This window comes from Melanerpes formicivorus, unplaced genomic scaffold (genome assembly GCF_026170545.1).
Source record: "Melanerpes formicivorus ecotype bairdi unplaced genomic scaffold, bMelFor1.0.p_v2 SCAF_2, whole genome shotgun sequence".
Taxonomy (NCBI): Eukaryota; Metazoa; Chordata; class Aves; order Piciformes; family Picidae; genus Melanerpes; species Melanerpes formicivorus.
This window is the reverse complement of record NW_027142354.1, coordinates 19,962,687-19,984,908: the sequence shown is the minus strand read 5'-3', so window position 1 is coordinate 19,984,908 and position 22,222 is coordinate 19,962,687. Positions and strand designations below refer to the sequence as shown.

Here is a 22,222-nt window from a genome sequence, read left to right as displayed (position 1 = left end):
CTACTCAGCACCCTTGACAGATGATCCAAGGTTGAATTTTTAATAACTCTGCTCCTTTACAAATCTGTTTGCTCTTTGCATACCCTCTTTTTATGTATGGCTGAGAAGCACAGAGGGAAGATAAATCATTTATTATACCTAAACATGTGGATATTGTTTATTCCTTGGTAGTCATTGAGGAGTGTCATAGCAGTTTGGAATCAGTGTGTGACAAGTTGGCACCTAAGGGAAATGCCAACAACCTAAAGAACTTATTCAAGGCTGATATGTTTGAATATCCCTTGCTTGCTGTTCAAGGAAACAATAGCTTAACAAAAATGCCATAATTTTCATCTCGTGCTAATAGGCATGCCCTGTGTCCCCAGCTGCGCCAGGGGAAGTTTAGGCTTGAGGTGAGGAGAAAGTTCTTCATGGAGAGAGTCATTTGTCATTGGAATGGGCTGCCCAGGGAGGTGGTGGAGTCACCATCCCTGGAGGTGTTCAAGAGGGGATTGGACGTGGCACTTGGTACCATGGTCTAGTCATGAGGTCTGTGGTGACAGGTTGGACTTGATCTTTGAGTTCTCTTCCAACCTTGGTGATACTGTAATTTGCCTTCCTCCCCCCCACCCCTGGCCTGTTGTTTTTCTCAAGGTAACCAGAGAATAGTAAATCAGCTTAATGTGTTCATAGAACCATAAAACTGTTTTAGTTGGAAAAAACTTTTAACATCATCAAGTCCAGTCTAATAGCACCGTGTTCTGAAAGTGCCATGCCTACACTTTTTTTGAAAACCTTCAAAGACGGTGACTCCACTGCTTCCCTGGAAAACCGGTTCCAATCACTTGCATTAACAGAGTGTATTTTTATAGATTGTTGCAGTACAAGCAAAGTACAATGAATAAGACCTTTAGAGAGAAACACAGATTTCACATTTGCTTCATACTTTCTGCCCTGCATGTTTTATATCTTGGTTTTACAAAATAAACCAAAGACACAAGGCTTTTTTTCAGCTGATTACATTTTGGGGTTTTTGCATGTTTCCCTTCTTGGCATTTCTTCATTTTGCATATTTTATGTTGAGTTTCCTTTTGCCATTTTGAACCTTTTTCACTAAACATTGAATGGATGATTATACATGAACTTGTTAAGCAGAAACTCCAGTACTAGAGGAGACCTGTTCTGTTAATGTGTCCGTCTCTGGACAATACAGTTCTCAACCTTCATGCAATTGTATGTCACAGGTCTGGAACATGAAAGCAGCAAGTTCCTCTGTCCTTCACAGCTGTTTGCATCAGTATGCTTGAAATGTGTGTGCTCACCATGGGTGCTGCCTGATGAACTTACTCTTGCTCTTCTGAGTTGGTCTGCTGTAGAAGGTTCATTTTGGTAGTTATTTGTTCTATACAGAGATGAATATTCAGTGGGTTCTCCCACCCCAGAACTTACTAGAATTTCTGCTTGTCCTATGTTTTTGTTCTCTGTGCTGCCTCTCTCCTTTCTCACCTCTTTGGGACTTCAAAGGCCAACAGGATTTGATCCTACATGGATCAAACATCAGCACATGTATAATGGACTGCTATATGTTGTCTTTAATGACATGGCTGCCAAGTGTATTTTTTTCTTACTTGTACCTACAATTAAAGTTTTTACCTGAATCGTCCCTAAGTGCTAATCTTTCTGAGTTGTTTTGGTTTTTTGTTTGTTTGCTGTTGTTTTGTTTTTAACACACAATGAATAAATCCTCAAATCATCCTGGTTTTTGACCAAAACTTTTCAGTGCCAGCTAGTTTTTTATGAAGCTCTGAAACCCAAAACTGCCTTCAAGAAGTTACTACCTGATTAAAAGCCAAGGTGGGTTTGAGTTGCTAATACTGTGAGGTGATCCAGGGCTTTTCTGTCCTTGAAAAGCTGACTAACCTGTATTCTACCCTTTTGTATGCAAATCTTTAGCTTTCTTTCTCCATCCCAAACTCATGTGCTTCAGAAAAGTAAGTGGAATCCTTGACTTTAGAGGACAGTGAAATGAAAATAAAAGCACACATCAATTCAGTGGAAATGGAGCTTCTGACTGATGTTAAACACTGAAAACAGTGCCTGAATAAATTTGGAAAATCTGTTTCTTGTAAAGTAATAAAAATGGGGCTAGAGAAGCCTTAGGCACATTGTATTTAAATAAGCTTCTTGTTCAAGCCAGAGCTAAAGAGCTGCAGTTATGGATAATGTAGCTTACATTTTATTTCAAGAGTAAAGATTATATTATCATAATTTCAATTGTAAATGCTCTTTTCTTTTGCAACAGGCCACTGATAAGATCTCTATGTGAGCCTCTTAGTTGAAAAAAATGGCACAGTATGCACAAAGATAATAAAACCTTCTCTGAGGAAATTTGGTTTGGTGCTTGCTTACTTTAGTCAGGTGGGATCTTTCAAAAGAAAAGTGTGTTTGCAGCAGTTAAACTGAGAAACCCAGTGGCAAGTTTCAAGTCCCTCCGTGTGAGCATGGTGAAAACCTTCAGCAACCTCCCATCTTGAATCCATGTTCCACCTCCCTGAGCACCTTATTTTGACTTGGCTTACCTCAGTCTAAGGCTTGGCAGTGCTGCCTGAGAGCAGGGCAGTAGCATACTCTGCATTCCTTGGTGGGTTGCACAGGGCAGGCACTGAGGCAGGCACAGAAGATAGGCACAGCCCATTTTGGTCTTTGCTCTTTGTTTTGAACATATACAAGAGGATGATTAAGGCTTTTCCATTCCCTCTGTTCCATTTCTCTTCTCCTGAATTAAATATATTTGCTCCAGATTTTAAGCCTTCTATGAGCATGTCCTTTGAAACATTAATTGCTGCCAATGGTTTGCTGAACTGGGGAATATGTTGACGGTATTCAGGCTAGTTCTTCCTCCTGCAGAAGGTTTGGGATTCCTGGAACATAGTTGATCTCCTACAGGTGGCCACTACACACCTAGAGGAGACTTAGCCAGAAAATGAGTCTGGTAAAGCAACTATGATTGTTGGAATAATTTGTCAAATAGAAAGCATGATTATAAACCAGGGATTAAGGTGGACTGGGTTTTCTGTCAAATTCATCTCACCCTATGGGGCACAGAGTCATCTCATGAGAATAACTAAGGGCTGAGTTTGGCCAAACAACCTTCCTGTCTCTCTATATGCCACCAAAAAAAACCCCAAAACCCAAAAACCAAACAAACCCCTCCCCCCACAACACCAACCCACAAAAAACCAAAACAAAACACCACCAAAGGACTGCATGCTATACTGAAAGATGAAAGCAAATGAACAGGAAAAATAAAAGTTATCTAAAAAACATTTTTTGGAAGTTCAACATATATAAGGACACATGAATTTGATGCTAGCAGTCATATACAGCCATCATAAAATAAACTAGATAGGAGCTATATGGTATGGCTTTGGAAGGTGCATCTAAACGGGTGGTTCTTACTCAGACTACCTTTGTTTCTCACTCTGACTGAATTCTTGAACAATTCTTAAAAACTGAAGTGGAGAGCAAAATGACCTGTTAAAGCAAAGATGATACACTAAACATTCAGGCACTGCAATGGAGAACACTTCTTGTTGTGGGAGATGCCAGAAAGGTCAACAGCTTAACATGAAAAACTGATCTCAACTGTCCTGTTACTTAAGAGCATATGGTATCCCCTTGGAAGCCCTTAGGTAATGGTTGTTGGAAGCTTTAATGTGGAGATAAGTTTTAAAATCCACAACAAGAAAACAAGCTGTGACTGGTTCCCTTGATGCCTTCTGGAAAGTTAAGTCTCTTATTTGCTGTTCTTTAAGTTTGGATGAGGATTTTCTCTGGTTTCTGTAGTGCTTTATAACTGCCTTGGGAGCTTATTTTCAGTCAGAAACAAAGGCATTTTTAACAGCATGCAATTTGGACTTTAGCCTGAAATATTTCCCCCTCTCCCCCCCCCATTTTTGCCTTACTGAATAAAGCAAGATTAATTTCTGAATTTATATGTGCATAAAAAGGTATGAATAGCAGAAATATCACTTCTTCCCATAGAGATCTCTCTCATATTCCTTCCATCTGTTTGCGTTCTGGGCATTGAGCATGAGAATGATGCTTCCCATTTTTGTCAGCTACAAAACAGAATAATTTCATCTCTTTACAGCATTGAGCATTTATTCTCCCTTAAGGTGTTGCTAAGCTATGACTTGGTGTACCTGTCAGCTTCAGTGCTATCATTGCACACTGGATGTGGTAAAAAGGAATGTCATTTATTCATTTAAATTACATAACTGCAAACTTGGCTCAGGGGATCATTACACAGTGAGAAAAATGAGTACCTTTTCTGACCTACCATATTTAAACCCTAATCTTACGAGAAATTTTTAGTAATTAATACCATGGTTTGCAAATTTTGATGAAGACAAATTATGTTATGGTATTAGTCCTAATGCTTGAAAAGTAACCTCTGTATCAAATACTACCTTTCTTTCTTTATCCACTCACAACAGAAAGTATATTTCAGTTCAGTTGGTGAGGCATTGTGACCTCCCACTTTGCACTATCCACAGCATGAAAAGATTTAAATTGAATGTTAATGGAATATCCCTGTAGTCCATGGCTGTTGATCTTTTTCAGTGACATTTGAAAACAAACAAAACCTCTACCTTTTATGGGTAAATTGGAATGGTGGACTTTTCTGTTTCTTGCTAGATTAGAATAGAATAGAATAGAATAGACCAGGTTGGAAGAGACCTTCAAGATCATTGCGTCCAACCTATCACCCAACACCACCTAATCAACTAACCCATCTAACCAAGCACTCTGTCAAGTCTCCTCCTGAACACCTCCAGTGACGGCGACTCCACCACCTCCCCAGGCAGTCCATTCCAATGGGCAATCACTCTCTCTGTGTAAAACTTCCTCCTGACCTCCAGCCTGAACTTCCCCTGGCGCAACCTGAGACTGTGTCCTCTTGTTCTGGTGCTGTTGCCTGGGAGAAGAGACCAACCTCTGCCTGTTTACAACCCCCCTTCAGGTAGTTATAGAGAGCTCTGTGGTTTGATAGAACTATCTAGTAGTTACCCATTTGCTCTATTAACAGGAGTAGTTTTGATATGCCTATTCCATTATGATATATTAAAATTAATATAAAAGTACAGTTATTTGTAAATGTTATAAGGATTCTGATTTCATAGATAAAATAACTGCAAATAATACAAATTACATACATTGTAGTCTTTTTGAATACAGAAGATCATCTTGCAAGTGGTTATGTTGCAAATTCAAAATGTGTTTGTTTTTGTGTAGTAAATGCTTAACCAGTATTCAAGTACAGAATTAAAAGCTCATGGCTGAAAAGCTCACAGCTAAAGCAATTTTTTTTATGGCTCATATTAGAATTAATGTTGGATGGGGACAGTCCAAGTCCCAAAGGTGATTGAAAAACCCACAAACAAAAAACCAAAACCAACTAGATCTAGGTAATAGTACTTCTTGCACAATAAGGCCACTTAACTAAGAATATAAAACAAGGTGTAAAATAATAGAGCATAAACAGGCAGGGTAAGACAAAATGTTGTGCTTGGGTACTTAGCCTTGGATTGTGGCAAATTATGAATTATGCACTATAGCTGTAATAGTGCTTATATCCCTGTTAGGTACTTGAGCCTAATGTGATTGTTTAGAATTAAAGCAGGAAGTGACTGCAATATGTTACTTGAACGAGGTTTTAATCCACAGATACTTGAGTTAATGCTGCAGAATTTAAGATATTCAATTATTTATGATAAACTCTGAAATGAAAATGTTATTGTCCTGGTCTTTCTACTAGTTGGACTGAGTTCTTGTCTACAAACGACTAAATTAATCAGCTTTTCATTTGTCAGATTTAGTATCTTGAGGTTGGTGTCTTTCACGAAGTAATAAATACATAAATAAGCCCTTCCTCCTGTAGCAAATTATTTTAAAGATTTGTACTTAATTGTCCCATGTATTATGCATTAATTTAATGAGGCTTTTCTTGGACTGAGCTGTCAGAGAGCTCTAAAACTGTTCTTGCTGCAGTCAAGAAAATCTTAAGGAAAAGCTCCATTTTCAGACTGGACTGCAATACTGAGGGCCCTGTGTTTTTAACTTTGGAAACCGGATGCCTGCTTTGGGTGTGGTTTAATGCAATCTCTAGAATCTTTTCTTTGACTGCCCTGCTTTGGCAGTCTGCCATATTACCACTAGGCTGTTGCTGTTTTCAGTTTTACCCTTTTTAATAAAAATGTTAATAAGTATATCAAAGGCAACTTGTTTCTTTTGTTCCTGTGCAAAAAGAACAGAGTTAATGATGCCATTAAAGACAGGAAAACTATGAGCTGCCTTGTGACTTACAGATTTCCAATGTGATTATTGCAGTCAGCTGCCTACATCTCACACCTGAAGAGGGAAAACTGTGAGAAAAGGCAGCTAACAGTCTTAGAAGGAGGCTTCCTCAGTGAACTCGTTGTAGACTGTCAATCAATAGGATCATTATATTTAGTCACCAGTAATAACTAGGAAAACAACCTGATGATGAAATTCTTGTCCAGCATCAAGGCCAGATTTCATTCATGCTCCCTGCTACTTCTCTCATTCTGTCAGAGTCAGGATTGAAATGTTCATGTTCTGGCCAGTCCTGTAGGTAGAATCAGTCAGTCTCTTGTACATTAACTTTCTTAATGGTTCCCTGTCTGAAATGGATGTTATGAAGGTACTTGTCTGCATACTTCCATCTGACATCCACTCTCTTTTAGAGATCAAAATACTTCTTCGGGGGGGTTGTGTTCTGAGTACATTTGAAGTGTGGCGATTTTAAGGCTGGATGTTTTGGGAAGTTCAAAGAAATTAAAACACGCGACTTATATTCAGAGCCAAAACGTTAGAAAATCATGGTTGATTCATAAAGCTGAAAGCTGTGTTGTCCAAACAACTAAGGGGGGTGGGGAGGGCAGGAATCACCACCAAACCATCCAGTCCTTTACTAATCTTTCATTCCAGTGCAGTATTTGTGCCAAGATTATATTCTCTCATCTCCTTTTTGGGATATGACACAAAATGTTAAATCTCATTTTCTGAAACAGGCCACAGTATGTTTGTGCTTACCTAATGGAGGACTGTGTCAGTGAATTTGGCAGATATTGCATATGGCAGATCACTGACTTGCTGATCCATGTAAAAATAGCTTTCCATGGCAAAATGACACCCTTTACTCTTAAAGAAAGAAATTAAGACAAACTGAAACCAGTGCAGTGCCTTGGCTCTCTTCTAGGAACCCTGCAAGCCCTTATGTGTAATTCATAAGCTGCATTGCAATCATCGCTGTAATAGATACCTAGTTGCTAATCTGGGCAAACATATTTATGCACTTTTGTCTTGACCTGCTGCTTTTTTACCTTTATTTTAAAAGCTTGATTTGTCCATCTGTTGTCTTGATGAATTTTTGGTCTTTGGGGTACTATGTTGCTTGAGTAGTTTGGCATCTGGCAGAGGTTATTAGCAAGGCTGTGCTGCAAGAGCTCTGCTTAGTGAAACCCTGGTGTTGAGTTCAGCTGATAGTGAGCCTTAGTGTAGGACTGACCTTGCTGGAGCCATGTGTTAACTCTGTCTTCTAAATGCTGACATGCTGTAGAAGGGAGGGCAGCTCTTCCTCCTAGTCTGACCAGACTGACACTAGGTATTTTGCAAGGCAGGAAAAAATACCACCATACTTTTGACTTAAATGCATTTTTTTGTATTCCTGTCTAAAGCAACAGATCTTGAGTGAAACCAGGATGTATTGATTTGCTGTAACCACCTCTTGACCTCTGAGTCACATAAGGGAACACTATTCTTTTTTTCTCTTTGTTGTTACTCATTGTTGTGAGTCATGTAAGATGTATGTATGCCCTGTGTATAAACAGCCGGGTTCATTTACTTTTAAGGCTCTTGCTGTTGTTTATTTTTCTTCTAGAAAAAAAAACCCTCTTATTTTCTCCTTTCTTTAGTTTGTATTCCAAAGTGAAATTGTGCTTAGTATGACTTATTTCTTGCACTCTTACACATCATCTCAAGTACGAAGCTAATTCTTTATAGTGTCTTTGCACATACTTAGTCCCTTTGCAGATGGAAATCTGAAAGACTTTTATCTTTTCTGAAATGGAACTTTAGAGGTGTAAGATCATCTCTGAGCTGATCGTGTATTTTTCCTTCCAGAGGCAATAAATTAACCATTCCTCCTACACCCCCCCACCCCTTCTTTTTATTTTCTTATTTTTCTGGAACATTGTCATGTCTACACAATTCTTGTCTCTATATGCACAAGCTATATTGAGTATATTTCTGTGTGGAGCTTATTTCAGTTTTTATATTACATTTTTCTTCTACAAATACAGAGTTTCTCAAATACTGCACTATGTTTTCATTTGAAAGGACTACTGAAAAAAGGTTGGTTTTCACTACGATTTTCAAAGCTGTTTAACTGGAAGCAGTCATCCAACACTGTGTGTCTGTCTATCTGTCTATCTATCTATCCATCATCTGTATGTCTATGTTAGACTACCTGTTACAGAATTCTGCAAAATGGTACCTTTCCACCTCAGGGGGCATTTGCATCTACTAGTACTGAAAGAGCTAGAAGGGGTGATTTTTTTTTGGATAACAAAAAATTGGGAAGCAAGTTATCTAAATATGAAGCCTGACAATAAACATAAAATTAATGTCTATTTCTTTACAGTCCTGAGGCTAGGGAGACTCATTCTGATCCAGCCTCACCCTTTTTCATTTCATATGCACTAGCACCTCTGAAGTGGATTTCAATGCAGTTTTCTCCGTCTTTTGCAAAGTTTTTTTTCTGCCAGAGCAGCAGAAAGAAGACAATGTATATGGGAATGAGGATTCAAACTTCGTGTCTGTCTTGCGGGAGAAAAAAAGAGGCATTCTCACATAGGGATTGTAGTTAAATCTCTTGCAGCATACATCTACTTTTTCAGTCTAATTGTGTTATATTCCTTCTGTGAATTGTTAATTTAGAAAAGAACAGGTTTTGAACATGATTTTAAATACCGCTGCATTGATAATTGGGCTTTTCACTTTGATAATCAGTGGAGTAAATTTAGTGTATACTTACCAGTTGGTTATGCAGCGAAGCTGATCTAGTTCTGCCTTGTTTGGAAACTTTTCATAGTATCATAGTATCAGTCAGGGTTGGAAGGGACCACAAGGATCATCTAGTTCCAACCCCCCTGCCATGGGCAGGGACGCCCCACACTAGATCAGGCTGGCCAGAGCCTCATCCAGCCTGGTCTTAAACACCTCCAGGGACGGGGCCTCAGTGTGTTGTGCAGGCGTTTCTACATTTTGTGTAATGTGCCCTCATAAAACATAAAGACACATGGCAAAGCACAAATAAAATAGGCAAAAATTCTGCTACTCCAAATATTTATTTATTTGTTTTCTCTAGAGTTTCTTCTTAAAATCCTGACCATACTGGCTGTATTGGTACAAACCACTAGCAGAAGATAATTTTTAAGATAGTTTTATTATTGGTGATTTCATTGGTGCTTCAAATGACGTTGGGTGAAATAAAAAGAAAGTAAAAGCAGATGACTCCCAGTGTGGTCTCAGGGCTAATAGTTTTACTGGGTTGTTGGTTTGGTTTTAACTATATGGTTTTTTCACTTGCTGGCAACTGTTACTGAAACTTTTTTTTTGCCAGTCGAGTAATGTGTGGTTGTATGAAAAGCCTTAATAGTAGCTTAAATAGGCCTTCACGTGCACTCAGAGTTTTCAGTGGGAATGGTTTGGAATCGAGCGATTTCCTAGCAGCCACCCTTAGGGTGTCGGGTTTCCTGCGGGCGGGCAAAGGCTCATACGAAAACAATCTGCCTGCGCTGACTCTGCTCCCATGAGCAGCAGCGGGCGCATGTAGGCTTTGCGGAACACTTTTGTAGCTCCAGAACCTGTTCAGTAACTAAAGAGCCACCTTTCCTTTTGAGGGGGAGGAAAAGGACAGAGTGAGGGGTTCAGCTCCAGGGTTCCAGAAGCCTTAGCAATGGTGGTGGTTTTCCAGCAGGGAGCCCTCCAGGAAGGGGGAGTGTGCTTGGCAGCAGAGCAGCACCAGGGCTGCTGAAAGGGAGGATGCTGATTACAATAATAAACAAATGCTGGGGATAGATTACCTCGACACTGTCAGAACTGACAGGACCAAAACAGGAGATCCCCAGCAAAGTCTTTGGAGGTTGCAGCAGGATTCTTTGCTGGGCTTTTTTTTTTGTTTTTTTTCCTCCCTTCTAACAAAGGAAATTACTTTTTAGATTTCTTTTAATGAGCCTTGGCTATTCTATGGTGCAGCATCCCCTGGGCGAAGCTGGAAGTGGCTTGGTTGCTGATACAGCAACATCAGACCACTGGTGGCTGGCTTTGAGGTAGGCAGGGAGAGAAAAGGTGACCTCTTGTCTGGTCATGCTGTTGTGTTTCCCAGGCTGAAGTGTGCTGCATCCCACTTTGACTTCTCTGAAGAGCTGACTTTTGGTACTTTTTATAAATAGAAGTTTCTGTGGGGATTTTTATTTTTCTTCTAAAAACCTTTGAATGAAGCAACATGGAAGGACATGTTCCTTCTCCCCACCCTCTGCATCCATCACATAGCAGTGGAGTATAGTTTCTCTTCTTTGGGATCTTTGAGACTAAACGTTGACCTTGAGGCCTGCGAGAAGCACTTGGAGCCTGCAGGTTTTGCTGAGGTGAGCTGGAGGCAGTCCTGGCCAGTGTGGAAGAGGAGATTCCTGTAGGAATGGGGCCTGGTGAACCCTGCAAGGAGCATTGCCCAGTGTCGTCAGCGCACACCCAGGTACCTAGCCCATGGGAGTGAGGACAGGGAGGCTGCGACAATGGTGCTGCGTGAACTGCCTCTGGTGGAACACAGCTCAGGAAAGGGGCACATGCAGGAGCTCACAGAGCGTTTTGGGACAGCATAGGTACAAAAAGAGAGAAACCTTTCGAAGGTGATCTACCTATCTTGGAGGACGTACCAGGAAAATGTAGGCTTTGAGGGATGCTTAATGATGATTGGCCTGAACTTCAGCTTACGTGAGGTGCTGACAAAATTTGAAAAGGTATGGTAACACAGTTTCATATGCTTGTGCCTTTGCAAAAGATGATACCTTTGAGAAATACACATTAAAAAGAGCAGGTTCCTGTTAAGGGGGTTTCTGTGTTATTTTTAGGGTCCTTATGTGATCTCCAATTGATTCTCATGTAGGGAAATCTAACGAATTCTTCCCATCCACATTTCTGGTCCACCAAGATTAATTTTAGACTATTTGCTCAGATTATAGTCATATCTTTTTTTATAAAAATGACAGAAAAGTGTGGACTTTTTCAGTCAAAGAGTTTAAGGGAATTTTTCAGCATGGTTGTAACATAGCTTTACTATGAGCATAAAGGAAGTGCTCCATAGTTTACTGTTCAATTTGGAGGAATGTTTTCTTAGTCAAGTTGGAGGATCTCATGATGGCTTTTGAAAGTAAAATAACTTCCCATGAGCATTCCACTTTTCCCACTGTTTGATCTGTTGTTCTTGTATTCAAAGTAGTTGCTTTTTCTCTGACTAGAATATATGGTAACAGTAATGTGGTGAGGCCAGAGGCTTGGGTTTTCAGTGGTTGTGTTGATTAGCATAGGACAGGAGACTTCTAAACCAGGTTGTTTTCATCTGGTCGTCAGCACTTCCAGTGAAACCTGAAACTTGTTTGTAGCCATCTTTAGCTTGACTTAACATATTACATTTTTGTTTGTTGTATATGATTTCTCTATACAAACTTCCTTTGCCCTGCAAGACCCAGGTGTGTAAGAAAGCATATAGTTTAATTACATTTTATTCAAAAAGCTAGATACTGTGGTCACAAAACAGGAGAGCAAATTGCGAAGCCTAGTTGTGTGGTTTTCTATCCTTAGCTTCTAAACTTCAGTCGGTGGTTTCTTAATACAAATTAATATTGGTCACCTGAATGGTGGTATGGTGGGTAGTACTAAATTAACTAAAAATCTCATTAAAAGTAAGTGGTTTTGGTTTGTGTGTATAATGATTTTGGTTGATTTCAAAATCACAAGAACTAAGTCCTCAGAAGGCTGTTGTGAGTTGGGTTGAGTCTGTCAAATTTTTTCAGCTCCTATTTTTGCTTTCCCGCAGTAGCAGACTTCGGAGCCCATGAGACAGATACTGTTCAGTATCCCTCCAGCATGAATTTCCTAAAGGAGCTAGTAGTAACAGATGAAAACATTTGTGACGTGATTTCTTCACTGCATAGATAACTTTCACCTCTTCTGCTCCCAGTCTGTCAGCTGGGCTTCACTTTTCTCTTGTATTTGCTTCTAGTAGCCTGTAATGCTTCAGTAGTAGTGAAAGAGTAGGATGCATGCTGGAGTCTTTGATATGCTTCATGATGTGGTTAAGGCACAATTTTTGCAGGTAGTGTTTCTAATATTTGTACTGTACAAAACCTGGAATTTGGAAATGCTGTGCACTCCCCTGTGACTTTGAATGTTCCACTGTAATTTTTGTCTCAAAGAAATTCATCATAGTTCTCAACAAAAGCAAAACTTGCAGGTCTCACAGTTCTGCCGTACTTTTTAGCTTGAATCTTACTGTATCAATTTGTTGTGTATTGTGCTGAAACTTGTAATTTGTACCACAGTGTTGGAGGATGCTACAATGCTGGAAATGAAAGTTAACATTGCAGTCGGTGAACTTTCCCCTTCTCCCCTGCTACATCTCTTCCTCTCACAATTCCCCACACATCCATCGTATTCTTTCTCCTAACAGCAATCTCTTTAGTGAGAAAGAGTTGACAGTGGCTTGCAAGCTCTCTCAGCTTTCTGTACTCATGTAGAAAGCAAAAATTATGAATGATGTTATTGTGGTTGTAATGCAGAAGCCAGATGGCATTTCCAAAGCTTGCAGGGCATTCCCTTCCTTTGTAGCAGTAGAGTCATATTACACTGGAGTTGGGAGGGCCACTTTGGCTTTGTTCAGTCACAATTATGTGACTGCTAGAACTAGTATTAATGGATTTATGATGCCCCACAGATGTTGAGTCAATATCACGTGATGGAGCCACAGGGGTTATTGAAGGCAGGCTGGCATTCTCAGCCTTCCTAAGTGCATCATCATTCTTGTGATGAAATTAAATGAATCCTTACCCATGGCATATGTCACCTGTTAAGGCTGTTAAGGTACTATCCATTATATTTAAGTGCAAATCAAGAATCAAGACAGCTGATTTTGATGGTGTGGCGTTTTTTGGTGTGGTTTTTGTGGGGGGTGTGTTTGCTTGTGGGGTTTTGGGGTTTTTGTTTAGGTTTTGGTTTTGTGTTGGGTTTTTTTATGTGGTGGTGTTTATTTGTTTGGTTTTTTGAAACTTGAAGTGTCGATGCAAGATTCCTGGGAGTACAGGCATGTGAAGATTAAATGTGAAAAAATCTCATTGCTTTTCCCCAAAAAATGTGGGATTTTGTCCTGAAATGTCTGAAAGGTTAGTAATCAATTTTCTGTGATACCTAAAGCCAACTGCTTTTATGAATTACTTCGGTCTTACACAGTAGTCACAATGGCTGCAGCGATACCCAATGCGGTCTGCGTAAAACACTTTAGAGAGGTTTAATGTCTGTCTTTATGCATACTAATGCCACTTGTGGATTTATAATAGCAATTCTGCCCAAGTGGTTTGCATATGTACCACTCTTCTGAGTGTGAATTCATTATAAACTGATTGCTTAACAGCCACTGTAGTGCAGACCTCTGAAACAGCAGATGGGATGAGCCTTTCTAAAGTTGTGTCCTCTGACACCAGAGAGACTCCCTAGATGAGATGAGTGCCTGGATTCTCCAGAGGCTCTTTCCTTTTTTCAAAAAAAACCAGTCTTTTTTGCAATAGCATTCCTCTCCCTGCTACCCCCAGCCTTTGGAAGGAAGAGAGCAGTAGAAGTTCTAGTTCCCTTTCACAGTGGCCACTTTCATATTCTGGTATTATTCCCTAATTCTTACTCTCTCAAGAGTCGTCATGAAGTTAAAGCCTCTGAGTGAAGCAGAGGCTAAAGGGAATACCTGCCACAGCAGTGCTCCCAGAGGCAGTTGGCAGCAGCACATAAAATGTATCTGGTTCAATACAGACTAAATAATCTGCTATTAAAAAAAACGTCCATTCCCTTGGTACTTGCTGTGAGACCTCAAAGAGAGATATTCTGGCTGATGTCTGTGGCATGCAGTCATATCTTTTGTTTGGCTCTGACATTTTTGTTCCAGCTGTTCCAATGGGAAGGATTTTCTGCAGATACTTTGAGCAGTTATCACCTTTATTCTCAACCTCTAAAAGAGGCAAGTGCAGCATTTCTGTAACTACGTCTTTATTGACTTGCATATTGTCAGTGAAGGCAATGGGCAGTCATTTTTGTGGGCCTTGCAATTTCTCTGTACCTGAACCCAGCTTGCTGTCCTATTCCAGTCATAGATGTGATTTGTACTTCTTCTAGAAGCTAGCAAAATGGCTCTGGGGGTAACCTTTCCTGGGGAAAATGCAGTTTGTTAAACTATTGCTCATTAATGAGGAGTCAATCTCAACTCCTTACCCATTCTAATATCTTCATGTTGTTCAACACCCACAATAGTTTGCCTGTTCTGTGGCTTGTAACTAGGGTTTAAAACTACGTAGCCATCTGTGCTCTAACACAGAACACAGCCATGTCACAGCATCAGCATTGGACCTGTGCATCCATTTCTTGCAAGCCACATGTGGTTTGTGTGCCATAACTTGTGATCCCTGCTCTGTGGACAGATGTTTATCAAAATCCAATGGAATTCTGTTTCTTAATAAACAGAAAAATGATAAAAATTGAGATTTAATAAATAATTTTGCTGTATACAGTGGGTTTAAAAAACATTGGAGTAAAATATTAATGAGACTGACATGCTAATGTTCTTAACCTCCCGTAGTTACGATTTGGTATAGAATGCTATTGACATTTTCTCTAAGAGGCAAAGTTGAATTTTGTGTCATGTTGTGTGGAGTGAAAGCTTGATTAAGGTGTCTTGATAATAGACCCTGTAATGTTACAGGAACATCTGTTTCTTTATTTTACACAATAAAGCTCAAGTAAATTTGGACTCTTAATGGTAAGAAAGGAATAGAGTAACATTCTCTGTGTTATAAAAAGCTTTATTTCTTCTGCTTTACCTCTGGCATGGAAATGTGGAGTTTTCTTCTTCCAGTCATGTTTTTACCTTCAACAAAACAGTTCAAAAAGAAAAATGTTTTGCTTATGTTAATGGCAATGTACCAATGAAGAGACAGTATAAATAAATAAAAATCTGAGAAAACATGAGTGGAGGTGATTATGCTAGTGGTTTAGGAGATAGCAGAGTGAATTGGAGGCCTTCTGGAGTCAGCTTTCAGAAAAAGGTAGTAGAATGCCTGTTGTCATGGGAATGCTGTTGGTTTGGTTTGAGGGTTTTTCCCTCTTTTTAAAGGCTTTGTTTTTTGTCATTATAAAGGATTAATAGTTTCCAGAGAACAATTTTCTGCTCTAGTAACTGTTTAAAATATTCTTGCAGTCTGTAAGAAAGAAAAAAAAAATATTGATACCTAGTTAACTATGGAGTTGGAGTCACAAAGTTTGGTTCTGTTCAAATCTTTGTCATAGATATTCTTTTACCCTGGGCGAGTCACTGTAGTCCACCTTTGAGCTGTTCCATTAGCAGCTCCAAATGGGGTCAGATCAACCTTTGGGCCCTATTCAGAATTGCCATCTGTAGCATTATTGTCACCATATTTACACATTATTTAAAGACACGTGCTGTTTGGTTGTCATTATATGGTGATACAGTACTTCATTAGATTGAAATTAAAGTAAGGAAAGAGGCAAGGCATCTTATTAAGGAGACAAGCCTTAAAATAATTTCCAAGCATAAAATGAAGGCTTGAATCCTATAGATAGGTCAGGCCTCATGAAAGGAGTAAAGAGGGAGAGAAGCAAAGAATGGTTCAGAATGGAGATAAGGGTTTTTTTGAAATCACCAGACCAAAGTGGAAAAGACAGGTAGCAGTTTGATCTTAATTCTTAAAAGGAATTTAAGGAAAGTGACAATCTTCTATTAGCCTGGCTAGGGTGAAGTAGATATATAATGTCAACCTAATTAATTCTTTTTCTATCTTTCAAAACTTTAGAAACTTACACCTTGATTTATATATAGGGTTAATTATTGCCTCTGAGAACTTTCTTTTAATTTAGGACCTTAATCCTGCAAGCACTTGAGCATGTAAATTTATGTACCAATAAATTATCAATCCAATTTAAGAGATATACACACATAAATATTTGTAAAACTAGCAAAATATGTTATCTCTAAAAAAATACCTCTGAAATCTAGGTTAATAAGCTATGTAAGTACTACGATTGTTTTTTCTAGCAAGAACTTCTCTATTTGCACTGTAGTGTTTTTCCCCCCCTTTCTTTTGCATGCAGTGGGAGAGTGTTTTGGTGCAGATTGCCTTTGTATTACACTAAGAATGATGATGTTTCACAGTTGTCCCCCCCCTTCATGTGATAAATGCACCAGAATACTTTTTCCATCTTTTCTGCATCCTCCAGAGTGCTTCCCCTATGCCTCTGGATATGGGAGTTTCTATGTGATAATAGGGAAATGTTTATAATTGCTTTTAAAGTACTCAAAAATTGAATAGGCCCTGAGCAGGAGAGTCAGTGACCAATAAAGGCAGGAGCAAAAGAAAGAAAATATCAGGATGAACATGAATTGGGATGTATAGACAATACATAGAATTCTCCTTCCCACTTTGAAATAACAAATTGTATGGAAGGACAACTAGAACATTTAAAAATCAAATTGAAAATCCTAAAGATAATTTTATATTGTTCTTATCCCTAACTAAAAAAGCTTTATGGTGTCTCAGACTCATAGCTACTTTTCCACTGTTTCCAATTATCAATTGTAGAAGTGAAAGGAGCCATTCTCAGATGCAAGACTTGCATCTGGAGGATGAGGAGGTAAAAGATCCTCCTTCCTTTCCTGCTTCTGCTAGCAGATGGAGATTACTGAGGAGTTGTCTGGAAGAGGAAAAAAAAAAGCCTTTAAGGGATTTTAGTTAGTGAATTTCTGCCTTTGCAAAAGAAGTTTGTTTACATCTGCACGAAGTTCCTGTCACAATCTTCACTGATTAATCCTATTGAGACAGCTGGTACACCTCTTGGCTTTCCACACATTTACATTGCTCTATTAGAATATACGGAGTGTACGGATGCTAGAAAAGCCTTGGCAATGATACAGGAAGTTTTGTTTGCTCATAAGTCTCTTAAAAATGATACTGTGCTCATTTAGATGAAGACAACATCTGTAATGGATTTCTTGAGGCAGATGGTAGATCAGAGAATAAAATGCTTAATTTTTAAGTGGAGAAGAAACGAGTAAGATGAATTGAAATCACAACCACTTCTTTTTCTTTTCAGTATTTACTATGAAATTCAGATTATAATACATCCTGCTGTTTTATATATACCTCTTCGTATATTACAGGCCATGGTATACAGTAGTTGAGTTGTAAAAATGAGCTTGTGGTAGCTGTAGTCATTTAGCTGCAGTTTAAGGACATAAGTTTCAGTTAAAAGTTTTCATTGCATGTGACCTCAAGCACTACAGAGTTTGACTTTCATTGGGCTGTGTAAGGTTTCTGTAATGATTTATTTCAAAAGAGGAAAAAGACCACATGACTGAGGCTGTATGTGTGTAATTTTTGAGCAGGAAGTTATTTCTAGTGCGTTTGCAAATGCTGCACTGTGTGAAATAAGTGGGAGAACAGTAGACAGTTACCTTCAGTGCTACAAAAACGTACAGAGACCTTAGTGTTTATAGTTCTAACTCCTGTTTCACCATCAAGGATGACTTTTGAACTCTTTCTCACACTTAAAGACAGGCTTTTTATAATGATGTCAGTAGAGTTGCAGGCTTTCTCCTCTGTATGTGTTTTCAGAGTCATACAGGAAAGTCAGACTCTCTGCTCTGTCCTAGCACATAGAAGTACTACTGAGAATAAATTCCCCTTTCATTTATGTGTAGAGCTAAGATGTTTGGACTCCTCTTGCTGTTATTTCAGGACATCCAAGCTGAAATTGATGCCCACAATGACATCTTTAAAAGCATTGACGGAAACAGGCAGAAGATGGTGAGAGCCTTGGGAAACTCTGAGGAAGCTGCTCTGCTCCAGCATCGGCTTGATGACATGAACCAGCGCTGGAATGACCTGAAGGCAAAGTCAGCTAACATCAGGTAATTAATGAAAATGCCAGGACATAAATAGGGCACAGTTGCTGTTTTCTAAAAGGCTTGAGAAACAGGACCATGGCAATTAAGTGAAATCTCTCTTTTCTTCCACAAAGGATCCCTGAACACAAATACGTGAAGTTGGTACACTTGCTCACCAGGCAGGCTTAACTACTCATTCCTTCATGTTGAAAACTGTGCAGTAGTCACTTGCCAGTCTGTAGTAAATTTTCAAAACAGAGTGTTGAATCTTTCCTTATTGTAAATTAATAGCAATGTGAATGAAATAATTGGGTCTACACTTACTCTGAAGAGAAATAAGGAGTTTTTGCTTTTACCACTGAAATGAATAATTTGATAAGACTTGCATCGTGGGGGTCTTGATCCACATTGGCAGTATATTTTATTGCTGCTGTTCTACTAAGAAATGATTTAAAATAAATATTAATCAAGGGATGTTTCACTATTGTTTTACTCTACAAGTGGCAAACTCACTGACTGTCCTAGTAATTGTTAAAGTCTTTGTGATGCCATTTTAGATATAGATACTGCCATATTCATGAATGTGAATAAAATTCCACATTAAAATTAGTTGCATAGAAAAGAATTTCTAGAGCTTTTAATTGCAACTGATTTTCTTGTTGATTAAAGGAAACTGTTCTTTTAATGGAACAGAACAATGTTAAACATTCATACAAATTTTCAAAAGGCCAGAAAAATATGCTGAGCTTGGAATTCAGGCATAAGAATTTGAAACAGTGAGACAGGAGGGTAAATGTAACATTCACCTCTCATCTCTACTTACTGCATCACCAACTTGCTAAACATAGGCAGAGCTTGAGTCAGAGGAACCAAGCAATTTGGGGTGAATACTTTAATGCAAGAGCTAATAAACTTGGGACTGTTATGAGCTCTACTCACAAATAAGTCAGTGTGAGAAAAAGACACAAACATGCTCACAAGATTATAATTTAACAACTGTGGAGTTGCCCCAGGAGGAGCAGCTAGGGGAACTGAGATTGTTTAGTCTGGAGAAAAGGAGGCTGAGGGGAGACCTTTTTGCTTTCTACGACTACCTGAAATACAGTTGTAGTGGGGTGAATATTGGTCTCTTCTACCTAATGTCAATTGAAGGGACAAGAGGAAATGGCCTCAAGTGGTTTAGATAGAATATTATGAAAACAATTATTTCTTGAATTGGTGTTTAAGAATTGCAACAGGCTGCCCAGGGAAAAGGTGGAGAAATTGATGTTAAAAAAAAAAGAGGTTCTTTAAGCCATTTACCTGGGCCAGCTCCCAATTCCAGGTCAGTAATACAGAGACAGCAGTTGTGCAGTGAATGCTCAGAAAGGCATGAATGTCTCTCTTTGCAATGCTTGTGAGACTCTGCTGGTACCCACAATACTGCAGGGCTGCATACAGATGAATATAAAAATACTGGAAAAGATATAAGAGAACTAAGGTAACCTCAGTCACCATTGAAAAGCAAGCAGTATTTCTGTGTTCATGTGTTTTGCTCTGTTCTTTAATTGCTGTTCACTTTTCTAACTTGTGCAAGAGTGCTGAAATCCTTCGTAGCAAAATAACAAGGCTTTAGAGCTGACAGAAATCAGTGTGTTGATCTAGCTGTTTACCTTCAGGTCTGGTTTTTTAAGGATAAATTGGAAAGCAAAACTGGATGGATGAGTCTCAGGCTGTGCCAGGGGAAGTTTACACTGGATGTTAGGAAGAAGTTCTATACAGAGAGAGTGATTGCCCATTGGAATGGGCTGCCTGGGGAGGTGGTGGAGTCACCATCGTTGGAGGTGTTCAGGAGGAGACTTGATGGGCTGCTTGGTGCCATGGTTTAGTTGTTTAGGTGGGTTGGATTGGTTGATAGGTTGGACGTGATGATCTTGAAGGTCTCTTCCAACCTGGTTTATTCTATGTAATAATAACATATAACTGTTAGATGCTAGGACTGACTGACAAATCTTGTTGTTTTGTTATGGGTTTTAGCTTTGAGATAAAGCTTCTAAATAAAGAGTTCTCTTTATTTTTTTTTAGAATGTTTTCAACTGTGATTTTGTTATTGTTTTAATTGCTGAAAGTACTGCTCTCCTATAGGGATAATACAAGTTTCAATTCATCACTTGAGTCCGCAGAGCTGATGGTACTAGTCACTGTGTTGACTGTATTTTTTTGCTACTGTAAATGAAGGGAATTCCAAACTGGAAAAGCAGCACTTTTGTGGCATATTTTTAAATGCATGGAAGCTATTTAAACCTGCACTGGTAGTGACTGACACCACCTGAGAGGGAAATACATAGTCTCCTTGAAATTACTTACAGACTTATTCACACTTCTTTCTTTTTCTCTCCTGTTACTATCTTATTCCTGGGGAGAAAACAAAGCTGCAGATTTGTGTGGGCCTGCATTTTAAATCCAGATGCTTGGGAGAGATTCTTGTCTCCTGGGACAGGAGGTGCAAGTGTATTAGTGTTTGTGGGAGGGTAAAGGTAAAAGCATGGGAGAAACAGGGAAGAGTTCTCTATATGTAGGCCACCCACTGATAGATATTTTTATTCCATGTGTTCTCTTGATGCTCAGCAGGGAAAGTGTTACCTCCATAGCAGAAACAAAAGCTGAGGAGGTCTCCAGCTGTGAAGAGAGCCTTTCAGGGTCAACAGAGGGTAGTTATGTCAGAGCTGCTGCTCCTCTTGATGGTTTTATTCAGCCTGGGCAGAGGAGAGGTACTCTGTCTGGTCCGCTGTGTGGGAGCATCTGTGTTTTTTTGGGCTCAGGATTCCTGTAGGAGTGCTTCTGAATACCGGGTGACCGATGCTGAGGAATATTGTTCCAACCAGTGAACAGATCTGAACAATCATCTGTAACTGACCTGTATTTTTATTAGCACAGACTTTTAAGCCACCACTTAACTTGGCAAATCACTGGAGAGCACCAGTTCATTCGTCATGTTAGCACAAACACCTGAAGCTTTATTTGTAGGTTGTGTAGCAGTAGCAGCAGCAGCAATTCCAAAAGAAAGGCCAGAAATCCTGTCTTTGAAAGCAAAGAAACCCAAGAAACATTTCCAGAACTTTGACGTAGTTTATCAGCTCTCTTTGATAAAATCTGCATGACAAATATAAATGTGATACTAACACATCACACTGAAATGCAAATTGGAGCATATCTTTGTTCCCTTGCTCCTGTGCAGCACTTGCTTTGAAAGGGACTTACTGAATGCACGTCTCCCTGCTGCCTAGGAGAATATAATGCTTGTCTCAAGTCTTCAGCTGCTGCTGCATCTCACTTTTATTTTCAGTGTTGTTTCTGGTAAGATTAAAAGGATAGTATTTGGGAAAAATACAGGCTGATGTGGTATGTTTTCCCCTCTATGTTTTTCCCCTTTACATGTTTCTGACCTTTCAAGAGAGGTTAGCTCACTCTGTGTTCAGAGTGTAGTCCATTTCCTTCCCACCCCTTAACTGCTCTACTTGCGTCACTTTAGTTTGCACTCAACTTTGAAATCATGTTCTAGTGATACTTGCCTCCTGTCACTAATTTGACATGCACGTGAGTACTCATTAGTGATGGATTACAATGCCTTTATTCTAGTATCGCATCCCAGATCATTGATATTAATAGCAGTGTTATTTTTCCCTATTAATATTGTTGCACTGTATGTTAAATTAACAGTAAGTCATGCTTAAATTGCTCTTCAACTATTTGCAGGTTTGCCTCCATGTCCCCTCCTCCACTCTTCCTTAGAAAACTCCATTTCATTTAGTATACAAGAATTCTGTGAAATAACTAGAGTGAAATATTGAAGCCTCAGAGTGCCAGTTTTCAGAATATAGAGCTGGTTTAATGTGCCAGATATAGCAATAAATCTCCATGAATAGAGACTTTACTATGTATGGAAAGCTAGAAAGTCAA

At 39.2% G+C, this 22,222-nt stretch overlaps 1 protein-coding gene across 7 annotated transcripts in view; it reads left to right on the top strand.

Annotated features, from left to right (window-relative positions):
• The window catches only part of UTRN (utrophin), a 389,650-nt gene that overhangs the window by 244,879 nt on the left and 122,549 nt on the right, over positions 1-22,222 (top strand). For all 7 annotated transcript variants that reach the window (XR_010989004.1, XM_068152489.1, XM_068152498.1 and 4 more), the window contains one exon: positions 18,135-18,307. Coding sequence is in view for 6 of the 7 variants with exons in the window: in XM_068152489.1 (XP_068008590.1) it covers positions 18,135-18,307 (173 nt within the window). In the remaining variant the exon portion in view is untranslated. The remainder of the gene's footprint in view (positions 1-18,134; positions 18,308-22,222) is intronic.